The 18,783-nt window shown below is 41.3% G+C and overlaps 1 protein-coding gene across 1 annotated transcript in view; it reads right to left on the bottom strand.

Annotated features, from left to right (window-relative positions):
• Tmem163 (transmembrane protein 163) overlaps window positions 1–18,783 on the bottom strand; it is a 221,037-nt gene that overhangs the window by 82,686 nt on the left and 119,568 nt on the right. Inside the window, exons 3-4 of the mRNA XM_074070617.1 lie at window positions 13,209–13,252; window positions 11,840–11,931 (exon numbers count right to left, since the gene is read on the bottom strand). Coding sequence (XP_073926718.1) covers window positions 11,840–11,931; window positions 13,209–13,252 — 136 coding nt within the window. The remainder of the gene's footprint in view (window positions 1–11,839; window positions 11,932–13,208; window positions 13,253–18,783) is intronic.

An 18,783-nucleotide genomic window follows, 5' to 3' on the forward strand; every position in this document is an offset into this window, starting at 1 on the left:
TTCCTCTTTAATGTTGTCTATTTTTGTCCTGAGTTCATTTATCCGTTTATTCATCATGTTCTCTGTTTCACTTTGGTGTTTATACGGTGCTTCTATGGTTTCCTTCATTTCTTCTTTTGCTTTTTCAAATTCTCTGTTTTTGTTGTCTTGGAATTTCTTGAGTGTCTCCTGTACATTTTGGTTGACCCTATCTAGTATCATCTCTATAAAATTCTCATTGAGTACCTGTAGTATGTCTTCTTTTAAATTATTCTTGTGGGCTTCATTGGGTCCTTTGGCATAGTTTATCTTCATTTTGTTGGAGTCTGGATCTGAGTTTCTGTTTTCTTCATTCCCCTTTGGTTCCTGTACTAATTTTTTGCTGCGGGGAAACTGGTTTCCCTGTTTTTTTCTGTCTTCCCATCATTGTCTTTGGTGTTGTTACTGTCCCTGTACTGTGTGCAATTAAGTATTTTATAGCTTGTAATAATAACAATGGTAATATTTAGAATGGAAGGGTGAGCTGAGATGGAAAGCACGAAGTTAAAGAAAAGGGGAAAACAAATACACAGACAAGAGGGAGAAAGCAGAACAAGGTATCAGACAAGAAAGTTTCAAAGTATAAACAGGGAGCATTAGTGTACTAATTGACAGTAAGCTGAACAGACATTAGAGAGACAGAGAGAGGATTGAAAATCAAAAATAAAGAATAAAAATAAAAAATAAGTGAATGAAAGAAATATCTATATATAAATATGAATTAAAATAAAATGGAAAATAGAAAATTAAAAAAAAAAAACCAAAGAACCAAAAAACCAAAAAACCTCCAAGGTCAAATGCAATGAAGTTTCAGTCTTAATAATTTGGGTGTCCATCTCAGTCTCCAATCCTGGAGATGGTGCCTCAGATGTTGTTCTGTAGTTGTCTCATCAAAGGGGATGCATAAAATAGAAAACTACACACACACACACACACACACACACACACACACACACACACACAAAACCCACCAAGTGTCCCAAGTTCAAATGCAATACAGTTTCAGTAAGTTTTTCCACTTGCAGGTGTAATTTGGTTGTTCTCTCATCAAAGGTAGGGAGAAAAAGAAAAAAAAAAAAGAGTCTGGAGACAGTTCTGAGTATGGTATCTGCAGCTGTGGCTTGCCTGCCCACTGCTGTCAGCCTGCTGTTGCTGGAGGCATTATTTATGCAGATCTCTGGGGTGAGCTTAGCACTCACCTGGCCCCGCAGGCTTTGTTTGTTCAGAGTTCTCCTGTGCAGGAGCCTCTGCTACAGGCTTTCCCCTTTCCAAGCACTGGGAAAGGTGACACTGCACCCACGTTGTCAGGCCTGCGTGTTTATTTACAGTTCATGTGGGAGGTGGGTCTTCCCCCTTCTCCTGTGGAGTTTTCCTCCCACCGCCACTTTCACAAGCTTTCCTGCTCCGATTACTAGGCAGTGCTGCTGCTCCTACCAGCCGCCATGTTTGTTTACAGTTCACGTGGGAAGTGGGTCTTCCCTCCTCTCCTGTGTAGTTGTCCTCCATCCGCCACTCTCACCAGCTTTCCCGCTCCTCATTGCTGGGCACATGCCCCGCTCCTGCTCCCACCAGAGCCTCTCTGGCCTGCCTGGCTTGTTTATTTACAGTCCCAGGAAGGATTCCCTTCCCCCAATCTTTGGCACTCAGTGTGTCCCACCCTCTTTCCTGCGTGTCTTAATTGTTCTTATTGCTTATTACTCAGTTTCTCTTTTTTCCCTGGGTGGAGGTCAGTCTATCCAGGGGGCTATGCTGCTCTGGCCCAGGCTTGTCTGTGGGAGTACCACGGTACCACAAAGCTCACCTGGTCTGCGTCTTCCCAAGCCGTCTGGGCGCGGACAACTGGCAGCCCGGGGGGTCCTCCTGGTTTCTCCATTTAATGTGAAGTGGAGGTTCTCTGCGCTGTCTGGAGGTGTGGAGGGGTCAAAGTTATGCCTCTTCTCAGTGATAATGCCTGCAAAGTGTGTCTCCAGCGTCTCTCCAAGATTTCACTATAGTAGGCTCGCTTTCTGCTTCCTACCTCTATCTGCCATCTTGGAAATCCTCTACTGTCCTCCTTTTCACTGTCCTTCAACACCCTGGCCCCTCTCCTTCATTTACTGATAACAGGAATACCTGCTTCACAACCTTCATCTGCTCCCAAAATTCTGAAAACACTCCAGGTAACTTCTATTCCAGATGGAACATACATCTAATACCTGGCCTCATGCAAATCCCTCATCTTAACATGCCTTCCCACACCCCCTATAAATCTTCACCCATAAATGAGACATCTATGAAATCTTGGTTTTTAACAAATCACACAAACAACTGCTGACCTCATCAAACTTCTAGGATGACTATTCCTTAATCATTGTCCATCAGTTCACCTTGCCCACTTTGAATATTCTGGCATATTCATAGACTCCTTCCTTACAAATGCATGGGACTTCTTCCTTCTATGATACTCACATGTTGAAAACACCAACCATGAGTAAACCTGCCTCCACCATATCTATTGTTCACAGAAAAGTGATTGATACAATCTGGAGCTTCTCAAAAGAAAAAAGAAATCATTGATACCAATGCTCCTTAAACTGTTCCATGAAATAGAAAGGGAAGGAAAACTGCCTAACACATTTTATGAAGCCAGTATTACACTTATCCCAAAACCAGGCAAAGACACCTCCAAAAAGGAGAACTATAGGCCAATCTCCTTAATGAACACTGACACAAAAATCCTCAATAAAATAATGGCAAACCGAATTCAACAACACATCAAAAAGATTATTCACCATGACCAAGTAGGCTTCATCCCAAGAATGCAGGGGTGGTTCAACATAGGAAAATCAATAAACGTAATAAACCACATTAACAGAAGCAAAGACAAAAACCACTTGATCATCTCAATAGATGCAGAAAAAGCCTTTGATAAGATCCAACACCATTTCATGATAAAAGCTCTAAGAAAACTAGGAATAGAAGGAAAGTACCTCAACATTATAAAAGCTATATATGACAAACCTACAGCCAGCATTATACTTAATGGAGAAAAACTGAAACCATTCCCTCTAAAATCAGGAACCAGACAAGGATGCCCACTATCTCCACTCCTATTCAACATAGTACTGGAATTCCTAGTCAGAGCAATTAGGCAAGAAGAAGGAGTAAAAGGAATACAAGTAGGTAAAAAAACTGTCACAATATCCCTATTTGCAGACGACATGATCCTATACCTTAAAGACCCAAAAAACTCTACTCAGAAGCTTCTAGACACCATCAACAGCTATAACAAGATGGCAGGATATAAAATCAACATAGAAAACTCATTAGCATTTCTATACACTAATAATGAACAAACTGAGAAAGAATATATGAAAATAATACCATTTACAATAGCCTCAAAAAAAATCAAATACCTAGGTGTAAACCTAACAAAAGATGTGAATAACCTCTACAAGGAAAACTATATACTTCTGAAGAAAGAGATTGAGGAAGACTATAGAAAGTGGAGAGATCTCCCATGCTCATGGATTGGTAGAACTAACATAGTAAAAATGGCTATACTCCAAAAATAATCCACATGTTTAATGCAATTCCCATCAAAATTCCAATGACATTCAATAAGGAGACTGAAAAATCTACTGTAAAATTTATATGGAAACACAAGAGGCCACAAATAGCCAAGGCAATACTCAGTCAAAAGAACAATGCTGGAGGTATCACGATACCCGACTTCAAACTACATTACAAAGCAATAACGACAAAAACAGCATGGTACTGGCAAAAAAACAGACATGAAGTCCGGTGGAACAGAATACAGGACCTAGATATGAAGCCACACAATTATAACCAACTTGTCTTTGACAAAGGCACTAAAAATATGTGATGGAGAAATAGCAGCCTCTTCAACAAAAACTGCTGGGAAAACAGGTTAGCAGTCTGCAAAAAACTGAAACTAGATCCATGTATATCACCCTATACCAAGATTAACTTAAAATGGATCAAGGATCTTAATATCAGACCACAAACTCTAAAGTTGATACAGGAAAGAGTAGGAACTACTCTGAGTTAGTAGGTATAGGTAAGAACTTTCTCAATGGAACCCCAGCAGCACAGCACTAAGATAGCATAGATAAATGGGACCTCATAAAACTAAAAAGCTTCTGTTCATCAAAAGAAATGGTCTCTAAACTGAAGAGAACACCCACAGAGTGGGAGAAAATATTTGCCAGCTACACATCAGACAAAGGACTGATAACCAGAATATATAAGGAACTTGAAAAACTAAATTCTCCCAAAACTAATGAACCAATAAAGAAATGGGCAAGTGAAGTAAACAGAATTTTCTCAAAAGAAGAAATTCAAATGGCCAAAAAACACATGAAGAAATGCTCACCATCTCTAGCAATAAAGGAAATGCAAATTAAAACCACGCTAAGATTCCACCTCACCCCTGTTAGAATAGCCATCATCAGCAACACCACCAACAACAGGTGTTGGCGAGGATGCGGGGAAAAAGGAACCCTCTTACACTGTTGGTGGGAATGTAAACTAGTACAACCACTCTGGACATTGATCTACCATTTGATCCAGCAATACCACTCTTGGGGATATACCCAAAAGACTGTGACACAGGTTACTCCAGAGGCACCTGCACACCCATGTTTATTGTGGCACTATTCACAATAGCCAAGTTATGGAAACAGCCAAGATGCCCCACCACTGACGAATGGATTAAGAAAATGTGGTATCTATACACAATGGAATTTTATGCAGCCATGAAGAAGAACGAAATGTTATCATTTGGTGGTAAATGGATGGAATTGGAGAACATCATTCTGAGTGAGTTTAGCCTGCCCCAAAAGACCAAAAATCATATGTTCTCCCTCATATGTGGACATTAGATCAAGGGCAAACACAACAATGGGATTGGACTTTGAGCACATGATAAAAGCAAGAGCACACAAGGGAGGGGTGAGGATAAGTAAGACACCTAAAAAATTAGCTAGCATTTGTTGCCCTTAACACAGAGAAACTAAAGCAGATACCTTTTTTTTTTCATTTTTCTTTTATTATTCATATGTGCATACAAGCCTTCGTTCATTTCTCCCCCCTGCCCCCACCCCCTCTCTTACCACCCACTCAGGTACCTTAAAAGCAACTGAGGCCAATAGGAAAAGGGGACCAGGAACTAGAGAAAAGGTTAGATCAAAAAGAATTAACCTAGAAGGTAACACCCACGCACAGGAAATCAGTGTGAGTCAATGCACTGTATAGCTATCCTTATCTCAACCAGCAAAAACCCTTGTTCCTTCCGATTATTGCTTATACTCTCTCTACAACAAAATTAGAAATAAGGGCAAAATAGTTTCTGCTGGTAGCGAGGGGGTTGGGGGAAAGGGTGGAGAAATGACCCAAACATTGTATGCACATATGAATAAAAAAGAAAAGAAAAGAAAACTAGGAATAGAAGGAAAGTACCTCAACATTATAAAAGCTATATATGACAAACCTACAGCCAACATTATACTTAATGGAGAAAAACTGAAACCACTCCCTCTAAAATCAGGAACCAGACAAGGATGCCCACTATCCCACTCCTATTCAACATAGTACTGGAATTCCTAGGCAGAGCAATTAGGCAAGAAGAAGGAATAAAAGGAATACAAATAGGTAAAGAAACTGTCAAAATATCCCTATTTGCAGACGACATGATCCTATACCTTAAAGACCCAAAAAACTCCTAGACACCATCAACAGCTATAACAAGATGGCAGGATACAAAATCAACCTACAAAGATCATTAGCTTTTCTACATACTAATAATGAACAAACTGAGAAAGAATATATGAAAACAACTCCATTTACAATAGCCTCAAAAAAAATCAAATACTTAGGTGTAAACCTAACAAAGGATGTGAAAGACCTCTACAAGGAAAACTATAAACTTCTGAAGAAAGAGATTGAGGAAGACTATAGAAAGTGGAGAGATCTCCCATGCTCACGGATTGGTAGAATCAACATAGTAAAAATGTCGATGCTCCCAAAAGTAATCTACATGTTTAATGCAATTCCCATCAAAATTCCAATGACATTCATTAAAGAGATTGAAAAATCTACCGTTAAATTTATATGGAAACACAAGCGGCAAATAGCCAAGGCAATACTCAGTCAAAAGAACAATGCTGGAGGTATCACGATACCCGACTTCAAACTATATTACAAAGCAATAACAATAAAAACAGCATGGTACTGGCAAAAAAAACAGACATGAAGATCAGTGGAACAGAATAGAAGACCCAGATATGAAGCCACACAACTATAACCAGCTTGTCTTTGACAAAGGCACTAAAAATATACGATGGAGAAATAGCAGCCTCTTCAACAAAAACTGCTGGTAAAACTGGTTAGCAGTCTGCAAAAAACTGAAACTAGATCCATGTATATCACCCTATACCAAGATTAACTCAAAATGGATCAAGGATCTTAATATCAGACCCCAAACTCTGAAGTGGTACAGGAAAGAGTAGGAAATACTCTGGAATTAATAGGTATAGGCAAGAACTTTCTCAATGGAACCCCAGCAGCTCAGCAACTAAGAGATAGCATAGATAAATGGGACTTCATAAAACTAAAAAGCTTCTGTTCATCAAAAGAAATGGTCTCTAAACTGAAGAGACACCCAGAGTGGGAGAAAACATTTGCCAGCTACACATCAGACACAGGACTGATAACCAGAATATATAGGGAACTTGAAAAACTAAATTCTCCTAAAATTAATGAACCAATAAATAAATGGGCAAGTGAAGTAAACAGAACTTTCTCAAAAGAAGAAATTCAAATGGCCAAAAAACACATGAAAAAATGCTCACCATCTCTAGCAGTAAAGAAAATGCAAATTAAAACCACGCTAAGATTCCACCTCACCCCTGTTAGAATAGCCATCATTAGCAACACCACCAACAACAGGTGTTGACGAGGATGCGGGGTAAAAGGAACCCTCTTACACTGTTGGTGGGAATGTAAACTAGTACAACTACTCTGGAAAAAAAATTTGGAGGCTACTTAAATGCTAAACATTGATCTACTATATGATCCAGCAATACCACTCTTGGGGATATACCCAAAAGAATGTGACTCAGGTTACTCCAGAGGCACCTGCACACCCATGTTTATTGCAGCACTATTCACAATAGCCAAGTTACAGTAACAGCAAAGATGCCCCACTACTGACGAATGGATTAAGAAAATATGGTATTTATACACAATGGAATTTTATGCAGCCATGAAGAAGAACAAAATGTTATCATTCACAGGTAAATGGATGGAATTGGAGAACATCATTCTGAGTGAGGTTAGCCTGGCCCAAAAGACCAAAAATCGTATGTTCTCCCTCATATGCAGACATTAGATCAAGGGCAAACACAACAAGGGGATTGGACTTTGATCACATGATAAAGCGAGAACACACAAGGGAGGGGTGAGGATAGGTAAGACATCTAAAAAACTAGATTGCATTTGTTGCCCTCAACGCAGAGAAAATAAAGCAGATACTTTAAAGCAACTGAGGCCAATAGGAGAAGGGGACCAGGAACTAGAGAAAAGGTTAGTTCAAGAGGAATTAACTTAGAAGTTAACACACATGCACAGGAAATCAATGCAAGTCAACTCCCTGTATAGCTATCCTTATCTCAACTAGCAAAAACCCTTGTTCCTTCCTATTATTGCTTATACTCTCTCTTCAACAAAATTAGAGATAAGGGCAAAATAGTTTCTGTCAGGTAGTGAGGGGGTAGGGGGGGAGAGGGAGGGGGCGGGGGGTAAGGAAGGGGATAGGGGAAGGGTGAGAAATGACCCAAACATTTTATGCATATATGAATAAAATAAAAATTTTTTAAAAATCATTGCTGCCATGCAATCCTACTTCTGGGTAAATATCCAAAGGAATTTCAAGTAGGTTCTCAGAGAGATGTTTGCACACACATGCATATTAACATCATTATCAACAGCCAAGAGGTAGAACAACTTAAAAGGTCCATCAATGGATGAATGGATACACCAAATTTATGCTATGTACCTGCACTGGAATCTTATTCAGCCTTTAAAGAGGAGAAAATTGGGCTGGCAGAGTGACTCAAGTGATAGAGCACCTGCCTAGCAAGCCTGAGGTTCCGAGTTCAAACTCCCAGTACTGAAGAGAAAGAGAAGGAAATTGTGGAGGCTGGGTATCATAACTCACATCTAAATTCTAGCTACTCTGGAGGCAGAAATCAGGAGGATTATGGGTCAACACCAGCCTAGGCAAAAAGTTAGCCTCATTTCAACAAATAAACCAGGCATATTGGTACACTCCGGAAACCCCCAACTACACAAGAGGCACAGGCAGCAGGATCTCAGGCTGAGGTTAGTCTGGGCAAAAAACACGAGAACCTACCTACAAAAAAAAACCAGCCTGCAGGCATGACTCAAGTGGTGAGCACCTGCCTAGCAAACAAGAGGCCCTGAGTTCAAACCCCAAGAGAGAGAGAAGGAAATTGTGTTACACACTAGAAGACGGATAAGCCTTGAGGACAGTCTGGTAAGTGAAATAAGCCAGCCACAAAAAACACAAAACTTTATGATTCTACTTATGAGTTATCTAAAGCAGTCAAGCTCATAGAAACAGAAAATAGAGTAGTGTTGCCTGTGCTGGGGTGGGGAGAGGCAAATGGGGAATTGTCGAATGTGTACAGAGTTTCAGTTTTACATGATGAAAAGTTTGGGTTATCTGCTTCACAATGTGTGAATATACTTAACACTACTGAACTATGCACTTAAAAATAGCCAAGATGATAAATTTTATGCTGTGGTTTTTACCAAAATTTTTAAAATACAGCAAAACTTTTGGGACTAAAGGCTTTAGTGGTACAGAAGCCATAGCGTCCCTTCCTCTGAGCATCAAACGCTCCATCTACTGTCGGGATATGTACCAGGTGCCAAGGTCTCAGAGAGCTTCTTCCCTCTTTGCACTGACAATTTTAAACTCAAAGATTTCACTTGAAGGCTGTAGGTTTGATTAAGAAAAATAAGACAACTTAAGTAAGGACTAGTTGGATAGCTCTCAATTCCCTCTAATATTATTCTCCAGGAGTTAACTGGAAACCAATGTTTTTTTTAGTTATACCCCCTCAGAATCCATTGATATGCAAACATAAAACAATGATCTCATGACATTTTAATTTACGGTCATGGTAATGCACACCTGTAGTCCCAGCACTTAGCAGGCCGAGGAGGATCTTGCGTTTGAGGCCAACTGGAGCTATATAATGAAACTACCTCACAAACAAAAGGAGGGGACCCTTTAGACTAAAACCAACAGTACAGAGGACTGTACCATTTTAATCCTCAGATTAGGAATCTCCAAGTAAATTCATTACTGCCATTCCATGAACCATGAAATACCACCCAGGAATTATCAAAGCTTGGCCTTTGGGACAATAGTGATGTTTTCTTATGGCACCTATTTGGGGATCATTAAAAACAGTAAAACCAAAGACATTCATTGTCATCAATCTTGGTCTGGGCACACCTCCAGATCAACCGGTAAATGTTCACAGAGATCTCAACACCACAGAAAAGCCACCGGAATTGACGGCTTTATGACTAGTATGTACAAACATCATTTTGGCAGAAAGTAAATCAGATAAAAAAGCAAATTGAAACAGAGAAATTGGGCAACCCTGAACTCAATTCCTTCTTGAATTATTCTGAATTATTAACTCTAAAATTATAAAAGGCAGAGGGAAGAGCTTTCTCCTTAGAATTTTTACACAATATATATTTCCAATATACAAAGATATAATGCCAGGCACATGGGTAATTTTAAATTTCTAGAAGCCACATTTATAAAGTAAAGAAAAATTAGCTTTAATAGGGATTCCTAAAATATTCCAATATTAATATGCCATCGATATTTCTTAAATCAGCATTTTTCTTACTAAGTCTTTGGAATCTGATGTGTATTTTACACTTGCAATGCCTCTCAGTTCAAACAAACCACACATCACATGATAACTGCACTAAAGGCAAGCATATGAATAGTCCACATATGGAACAAACGAGTCCATGCTCTTCTGACAAGATGGTGGCTGCTCCTGAAATAGGAGCACCTCTCTAAATTGCACTATCTGGATTGTTTTATTGAATTCCTCAAATACCTATATCACAGGTTGGGTGGATACTTTAGCTTCATCACAATGTAACTATAGCTGGAAATTTTACAAAGTTAATTTGCTCTTATTATTTTGTAATTTTTTCAGCCACAAATTAACTCATGTTTTAAGATTAACTTTGCTAAAAATGATACCATCTGTGATATCACAAATTTGATATTTTCTATTTCTTAAAAGAGCTAGTGCACATCAAAATAAATACTTAACAGGTAAAAGAAATTTTTGTGTATTACCTAAAGCCAGCAATGAAGTGAATATTTGGTGTCATCATGTCATCTTTTAGAAGTTTGCTATTTCAGGACATTCAATCTCAAACACATTACTGCCTAAATTTCCTGGCACCAAAGAGACACCTCAACTTTTGTATATTGAATAGGGCTTAACATTCTATTCAAGAGTACCTTCTCTTTGGGCACTACCACCAACCACAGCAGGGGCATTTGCTCATTTGTGTTCAACCAGCCAAAAGCTACAAAGGTAGGGTAAAAATGCATGCCCCGACACACACACACACACACACACACACATACATGCATATATATATATACACGTGTATATATATGCAAACGTATACATACATAAGTTAATATATATGTGTATGCAAGTGTATGCGTATCCATCACAATAATCCTGTGAAGGAGGAATTTGTTTTCCTGCTTTTCCAGATAAGGTAATGAGGTATGAAGCAGACCCAGTGACACCAAGCAGTGGTCTTCAAAACCGAGAAATCTGACTCTGGAGGCTGGGGATAGAGATGAGTGATACAGCACTTGTCTAGCATATATGATACCCTGAGAAGGGAAGGCTGGAAAGAAGGAGGGATGAGGGAAAGGAGGGAAGGGATGGAGGGAGGGAAGAAGGAGAGAGGGAGGAAGGGATGGAGGGAGGAAGGCAGGCAGGCAGGCAGGGAGGGAGGGAGAGAGGGAGGAAGGGATAGAGGAAGGAAGGAAGGCAGGCAGGCAGGCAGGCAGGGAGGGAGGGAGGGAGGGAGGGAGGAAGGAAGGAAGGCAGGGACGGAGGGAGGGAGGGAGGGAGGAAGGAAGGAGGGCGGGAGGGCGGGCGGGCGGGCAGGCAGGCAGGCTCTGGCACTTGTGCCGTTACCCTGGAGGATACGGATGCTGTAATGAGATAGAAGCTGGGAAAGATGTGTGTTTTATGGTCACAAACACAAATCTCTCAAAGTCAAAGTATTCATTCACAGGATGAAGCAACATCCTCTAAAACAGACAAGGTTAGAAAGCCAGTGGAACAACTGAGCATGCCCTCAAGATGTCTTCTGTAAGTGACAGTGATGAATGCATCTTCCTTAGAGAAAAAAAAAAGGATAGAAATCCAAAAGGCTGAAGACTCCAGTAACAGAGAGGATGGATGATGGATAGACAGATGGGTAAGCAAACAGATGAACAGAAGGATGGACAAGGAAACATCAACTCCAGACTTCAGAGCAGGGAACAGACAGAATTAGAAAGTCACGTCCCAAAGCTGACATTGCACCAGCTGCCATTGAAGGCAACCTGGGACCCTCTTACCACTGGGACAAAAGCGACAGGGTGATTTATGCTGGTGACCTACTTGCACAGCCGTCACTTGCAAGGCTTCTACAACTTGGAAAAAGGTGGGATTCCACTTACATGTACTCTCTATGGGCAGAGTGCACAGCAGCTGCATTGCTGTAACGCCACAGGACAATCGCCGACGACAGGACATCCAAGATGGCATCAAACTAGGAGGAGGAGACACAGTATCAGTGATTTTCCAGATCAAATCGGCATGATGACGAAGACACAGGACAACTGCACCACAAATATCTGAATAAGCAAAGAGGTTTCTGGAAGTTTCAACATAGTCACTCACGACTCTCGGTGGAGCCTGCTAGCAGCACCATGGCCCTGCCATGTGGTGCCCCTGGCTGCCAGTGCTCTGGAGATATGGGGCAGGAGTTGAAGGTAAACCCTTCTGAAATATGTGGAGTGGATGTCCCTGTGCCAGGCAAGGTTATTTCAGCATTTTCATGCACAATCTATAAAAGATTTGAGGTAAGGGATGTATTTCTGGACTCAATGGGACTATTTTACCTGGATTCAGGGCAGAGAGTGGGGGTCACCCCAGGATCCAGTAAGTCCACAAACACTTTTGATATTGGACACAAAATTTAATGCTTTGGTTTGAATGACGGAAAGACAAGAGAGTAACAAGGAGAGAAGGGAAAAGGGAGGGTGGGTATGGGAGCGCTTTCTAGAGAAAAAGGAGAAAAGGTTGTGTGTTTCTGGGTATGTGTATACGTGGTGTGTCTGGCTACATATGTGATGTGAACTTTTCTGGATAGATCACATCCTTTGTAAGATTCTGAAAAGAAGCTGCAATGCCCCCCAAAAACATTAAGTTCTTACAATGAAGAGCAAATGTGGGTTTGGGAGTAGGTACACATACCCTCAGGTACAGGAACCCCACATCTATCTAGGAGGGATGTTGAAAGGACTGTCTTATAAGCTGTTGCACCATGTCTCACTTCTCCACTAGAAAAATACAAGCACTGCACTCTCTTGAAGGGGTGAAGGGAAGTGCCACTCAGTTTTCCAACATACCCCCCATGAGAGACCTTCTTTCTTTGACCAGATTCCAGCAGGAGGAGTCCAGGAAGCCATGCACCCTGAGTCAGGCTACATTATGACTTATCCTAAGGTGAGAGCCCGATCTTAACTCCCAACACCTGTCTACACCAGCAAATGCATCACTCCAGTTGTGTGCCAGGGCTGCACACAACCTAGAAACAAAAAAAAGGGCTAAAACGTCGGTGTCTGAGAAATAAAATACTCTTGTTGCAGTTAAATTCTATTAAACCACATTTTTTATAGAAACTGTTGCCAAAAAAGGTGTGTTTCTCACGCTAGGCTCTCATATGCCACCCACCCTCTTGCTTGAGGCTCCGGGTGAGATTCATTGGCTCAGTAAAAAAAAAAAACGTGCAAACTTCATGAAAGTACATGTCAGATTACTTACTGCAAACCCAAAAGCAGAGGCGCTGTACCTCATAACGGAGACAGCTAAAAAGAAAGAAAATATCATTCAGAATATTTTAAAACCTCATGGATAATGTCTCTCATTTGTGCATCAATCAGTACACTTGATATGGACTTTTAAACAACAGTAAAGAAGTTCCAAAAGAATAAAATTACTATCCTTGTAAAATTCGAGAATTAAAAAAAAAAGTAGAGAATTCCAGATTTCCAAACTCCACCTGCAACAACTTTCTTTCCAGTGTGGTCAGAAGTTCCATGGGTCAACATCAGAATAAACTGTAAACAACTGTCAATCAAATGACTTCAGAGACTTTTTGAATTTAGAAACCAGAACTATGTCAAACTTTCCAAGTGAAACTGTGACCCAAATTCTTCCCATGAAAAGGTAATGAGTGGTGCTATTCAATGCATGCACCACTGCAAACATAACTAGAAAAGAATCTTTTGCCCACCAGAGTATAAAGTTAGACATCGATATAGCTGTTTAGGAAAACAGAAATAAATGATGTGAGGTTAAACAGTAGATGTCTACAAACATAGGTGCCATGATTATAATTAAAACATTTTATCCTTATTCAAAAATTGGAGGCAAGTCAATGGGGGTGCCACTTTTGCCTAATTCTATACCAAAGCAATATCCAGCTTCAAAATGTCCTTGATTTAATTCAATAAAGGTAGCTCTCCAAGCAAAGCCAAATTTAATGAGCTATGACCATGCTTTAACAAAAGAACCCCAACCCCACCTCCGTGTCAGCAAAGCTCTGAAGCAGCTTGCCCTGGGCCCAGGTGTTACCGGTGTGCCCTGTGGAGAGAGAGAGAGGTGTGGGCAGAAGCATGCAAGTCACCTAGATGGGCTTCCATTCAGCTACCACAATGTCCCTTCTCTGGACATTGTTTGCAATGGCATCTACAAGGTCCAGGAACAGGCCCCAGAAAGTCATGTACTGTATGCCCTGCTCCTAGCTACAAGGAGAGCACTTAACCTAAAGTGAATCGAGCATAGTTCATTTTCTATGATCTAAGAGTTGAGACTGAGAATAAGCCTCACTGGCCAATTTATGTAGGTAGAACTGAAATTTGTAAACACTAGAGCATCACTGGTCCTTGTTTGCTATAAAGACTGAGGAGCAGAGCCGGCCATGGTAGCTCATGCCTGTAATCCTAAGTACCCAGGAGGCAGAGATCGGGAGGATCACAGTTCGAGGCCAGCCTGAGCAAAAAAGTTAGCGAGACCACATCTCAACAAGTAAGTCAGGCATGATGGAGCATGTCTGTGATTCCAGCTACTAAGAGGCTAGCCCTGGGCAAAATAAAAGCAAAACCCTATCTAAAAGAATAACTAAAGTCAAAAGGGCTGAAGATGTGGCTCAAGAAGTACGGCATTTGCCTAGCAAGTGCAAGACCCCGAGTTCAACACCCAGTACTGAATAAGAAAAAAAAAAAGAGGGAGGAGCAGAAAGACAAGCACAGGGTACAGGGCACTAGAGAAGCATAGGCTTCCTAATGTTTGTATGTCCTCCCTCCAGTCCCCAGGCTGCACCAGACAAAATGCAGTCCGTTAAATCCCTGACCTTTCTGTCTGTGACAGGAGTTGCTCCAAGTGTCCCTGCTGTTGCTTTTGCTGGTCCAGACAGAGGCAAATGCCAGCTGCACAGTGTGGGCTGCATCTTTCTTGGGCACAGGTGTGTGGTGTAAGAGTCCTGGGCCTTCTCAGAGATCATTAATTCACAGCCCCTGGGGGCCTGAGCAGCTGATCCCTGCAGGGGCTGCCCTGAGTGTGAAATGCCCGATAAAATCAGTTTGCAGTGAGTGATTGGTAACAAAGCATACAAAATTTCACAGAAGCAGATTAAAGAAGGTAACTTGTTTTTAAACTATCTTAACTGTTTGTTTTGTTTTGTTTGTATTTTTGCCGAATGGAAGTTTGAACTCAGAGCTTCATGGTTGCAAAGCACGTGCTCTATCACTTGAGCCATGCCTCCAGTTCAGTTTTGCTCTGGTTATTTTGGAGAGGGAACCTCATGAATTATTTTCCTAGGCTAGCCTCAAACCTCCTGATCTCAGCCTCCCAAATAGCCAGGATTATAGGCATGCACCACCATCACCCGTGAGTTTTTGTGGGCTCTCTTTAAGTCAGCAGTGGAAGCCTTTTCATTGCCAATAACATCTTGCACAGCCGCTCAATCTCTGTAACAGACAAAAATCTGGGTGGCGCTCCCACTCTGAACCCACTTGAGGGCTATGGCGAGGCTCAGCTGCAAAGTGCTCCCCTCCATGGGCCATTCTGGAAGACCACCTGCTTTACACATGCTGTACTGTGACTTCAAAATGTCTGATATGAGTTATTGGTAATAGCAAACATTTCTACGGTGGGCTACACATGTCAAAAGTGTGAATGCCCACTTGATTACAGTGAGAAACATGGGAACCTCATCGCCAGGATCTGGAATCAAACAGACGATAGCTGCTAACTGGTGGGGTTTCTCTTAGTCCAGGGGACTGTGTGTGTCAGACAGGAAACTTTTACTTACTAGTTTTGGGGGTTTTTTTTGGCAGTACTGGAGGCCTTGTTCATAGCAATACACCCAATTTATGTGGTTTAAAATGCTCTTGGAATCACACTAGAGAGTAGCCTGCCCAGTAGGTGGGTAACCTAGAGCACAAGTGGGATATTAATATTGTTCTCTTCCTCGTGTACCAAGGAAAATACAAGTGGGCTCCAGATTAACTCGGAGTCCTTAACCAAGATGTATCATTTACTTATAAATTGCCTCTCTCTAATTTCCTTGATGACATGGAAAGGGAAAAATGCCAAAATTGCAGGGGGGAATCAGGAGTACACTGAAGGACCCTTCACCTGGCCTAACCTCTGGCAACTTCCCCTTGTGGCTCTCGCTACTGAATAACTGCAAGTAGTCATTAGCACATGACCCAAGTGGAGGTGCTCAAATGAGCTTTAAGGAATTTGTGAAGAGTGTCAAGTAATAACTTCATTTTTTTGGGCTTGGAACTGATCACAATACATCCTAATTCTAGAATGAACTCAACAGAAAGTCTGATTGCTTTAGACAGTCCCTGGAAAGACAGAGCAAGCCATTGGATTTTCATTAAGATATTTTCCAACACTAAGAATGAGTTCTGCTTAGAGAATAGCAAGCCTGGGCCAGGATGACCACCAATGTAGAAGGGGTTTCTGGAGCTCCATGTGCAGATGCCTGAGCATAGCCAAAAGCCAGCAGAGGGTCAACAAAGTTCAACACTGCCTATAAGGCAGGAGCTAGATTCAACAATGGACAACAGACATGAACCCTGAAACTCAAACAATTATGCTACAAAGTGGTCATGTCCACAAAGCAATGAGCAACCAGACAGCCCCGAAGCCGAGCTCTCTTGTAAAGGTTGCTCTTGTCAAGGGAGAGGGGACAGAGCTGAAAGGAATGAAGCCATCAAGACTGTGGCACTCCAGTGCACACACCCTGTGTTAGACATACCCTGCAGCTGTGTGGAGTGGAGACCTGACTGCCAGCAACCTCCAGCTTCATATGAATGTGACCAGACTCTCTTAAGGGAATCTTCAAGACTTTCTGCCCCTCATATTTGAACCCATCTCCATCACTCACAACATGCACTTGAGGAGCTGGTAGCCACCAAGGAGTCATGAAAGTACAGGCTCTGGGGAGCTTCACCCCTTCCCCAGGGAGCTGTGGCCTGGGATTTCTGCCACTTCCTTCCCCACAGCGAGAGAAGAAATGCTCTGCTATCTAATCAGACTTTTACATCCGAAACTGCATGCTTAGGATGCAGTGGTCTATTCTCTTCCTCTACTTTTTCTTTCTTTTTTAATCTAAAACACAGTCATTAAAGGTTAACATGAAAAGGTATTGTTTGGGGTCTGCCCAGTATCAATCCCCATCCTGGCAGGAGCACCCTGATTCTCCTCTGGGGAACTGCACCTCCCTGCCCTCAGACTAAGAGATAAGGCTGGGGGGACTTGTCCCCACTCTGGCATATCCCACCAACTTGTCCATGTCCAAAGTCAATGACTCAAAGATGGCAAAATGCAATTCAAGCCAATGAGAACCTGTCCCAAACTTTTTGCTGAAAATACTGGGAAGGGGACATCTCAAGAGATGATTTTAGATCTGGCAGAGTGGCTCAAGTGGTAGAGTGCCTGCCTAGCAAGTGTGAGGCCCTAAGTTCAAACCCCAGTGCCGCCAAAAAAAAAAAGTGTGATTTAAGAGCTGGCAGAAGAAAAACAGGAGCTGTTGGTAGTGATTTTGACATGAATGGGTAGAGACTGCCTCAGAATGTTCTCACAGAGAGAAAGAATATTGAAAATAACAGGTAAATCCTGATGATATCAACTGAACCTCTAGAATCAACACTGTCTGAAATCTCTCCCTATATTCCTCAAATGTATCACACAATAATTTTCTTTAATTTCCTTAAGCCATTTTGAGTTAAGTTTCTATGACTTGTAGCCAAATGGGTCTTAATACAACATACTTTGATGTAACAATTCCACATCTAAGAATTTAGTTTAATGCCCAAGAAATGGGAAAGCATTTCATACATGAAAGGTTTATAGTAAGTTCATGTGATTTAAAATAGCAAAACATTGATGCAATCTAAATGTCCATTAGCAGGACAAAGAAATGTGTATGTTCTATTCAACGAACAGGCTATGATTAGCTGCTTTTAAATATGTTCAGTGCTGTTTCCTAATTGCTTACCCTAGTATATTAAGCAGAACAATGGTATTGATAACCAGATAAATGGTACGTTGGTATGTTGGATACTTTAGGAAAGGATGCATCTGGAATGGGGAATTTCGGGCTAGTGCAGGGGAAAAACTGAATGGGGAGATCAGAAGAAGTTTCATTGACATGGAAAAGGTAAGGAAAGGTTCTAGAAGGAAGAACCTTCCAGATAACAGAATTCAGTGCAATGAGCATCTGCCATGTTTGAGGCCAACTAAGCTAAGGTCAGAGTAGGCAAGCAGTTATGGAGACAATTAGGGTAAAATTCAAACCAATGTATGTGGCATGACTACCTTTATGGTACAACTGTGTTTTTAAAATGCATTGAAAACAACTAGAAAAAAATTCCCTCACATGACAACAGTAATCTTTGAGGGCTAATCTTTGAGGGATGGGAATATTTGAAATTTTTTTCTTTTCTCCTTTTTTGTATTTTCTACATCCATCATATGTAACCATTCAAATCAGAATTATTTGGGGAAAATTATCCAACTCACAAATATATAATCAAAGATCTAAAAAGAGCTAGCGAAGGCAGATTTAGGACACACCTCTGGGAGCAGGCTGCATTGTGTGTTCATGAGTGCTTCCAGCTCACAGGAAGGTACATTACCCTACGTGTCCTTTTATTACACATAAGTTTCTAAAATCCACCTTTCTAAGGTCAAATCACCTACATGAACAGGTTGCTAAGGGCCCAAAGAGTTCATGGGAGTGTGGTGGATGGCCTGGCCAAGCTTGGGTGTGGAACACAAGCAAAATGTCAGTCCCAGTGTGAGAGATCTACTGCCAAGA

Source organism: Castor canadensis, chromosome 4 (genome assembly GCF_047511655.1).
Source record: "Castor canadensis chromosome 4, mCasCan1.hap1v2, whole genome shotgun sequence".
NCBI classification, from domain to species: domain Eukaryota; kingdom Metazoa; phylum Chordata; class Mammalia; order Rodentia; family Castoridae; genus Castor; species Castor canadensis.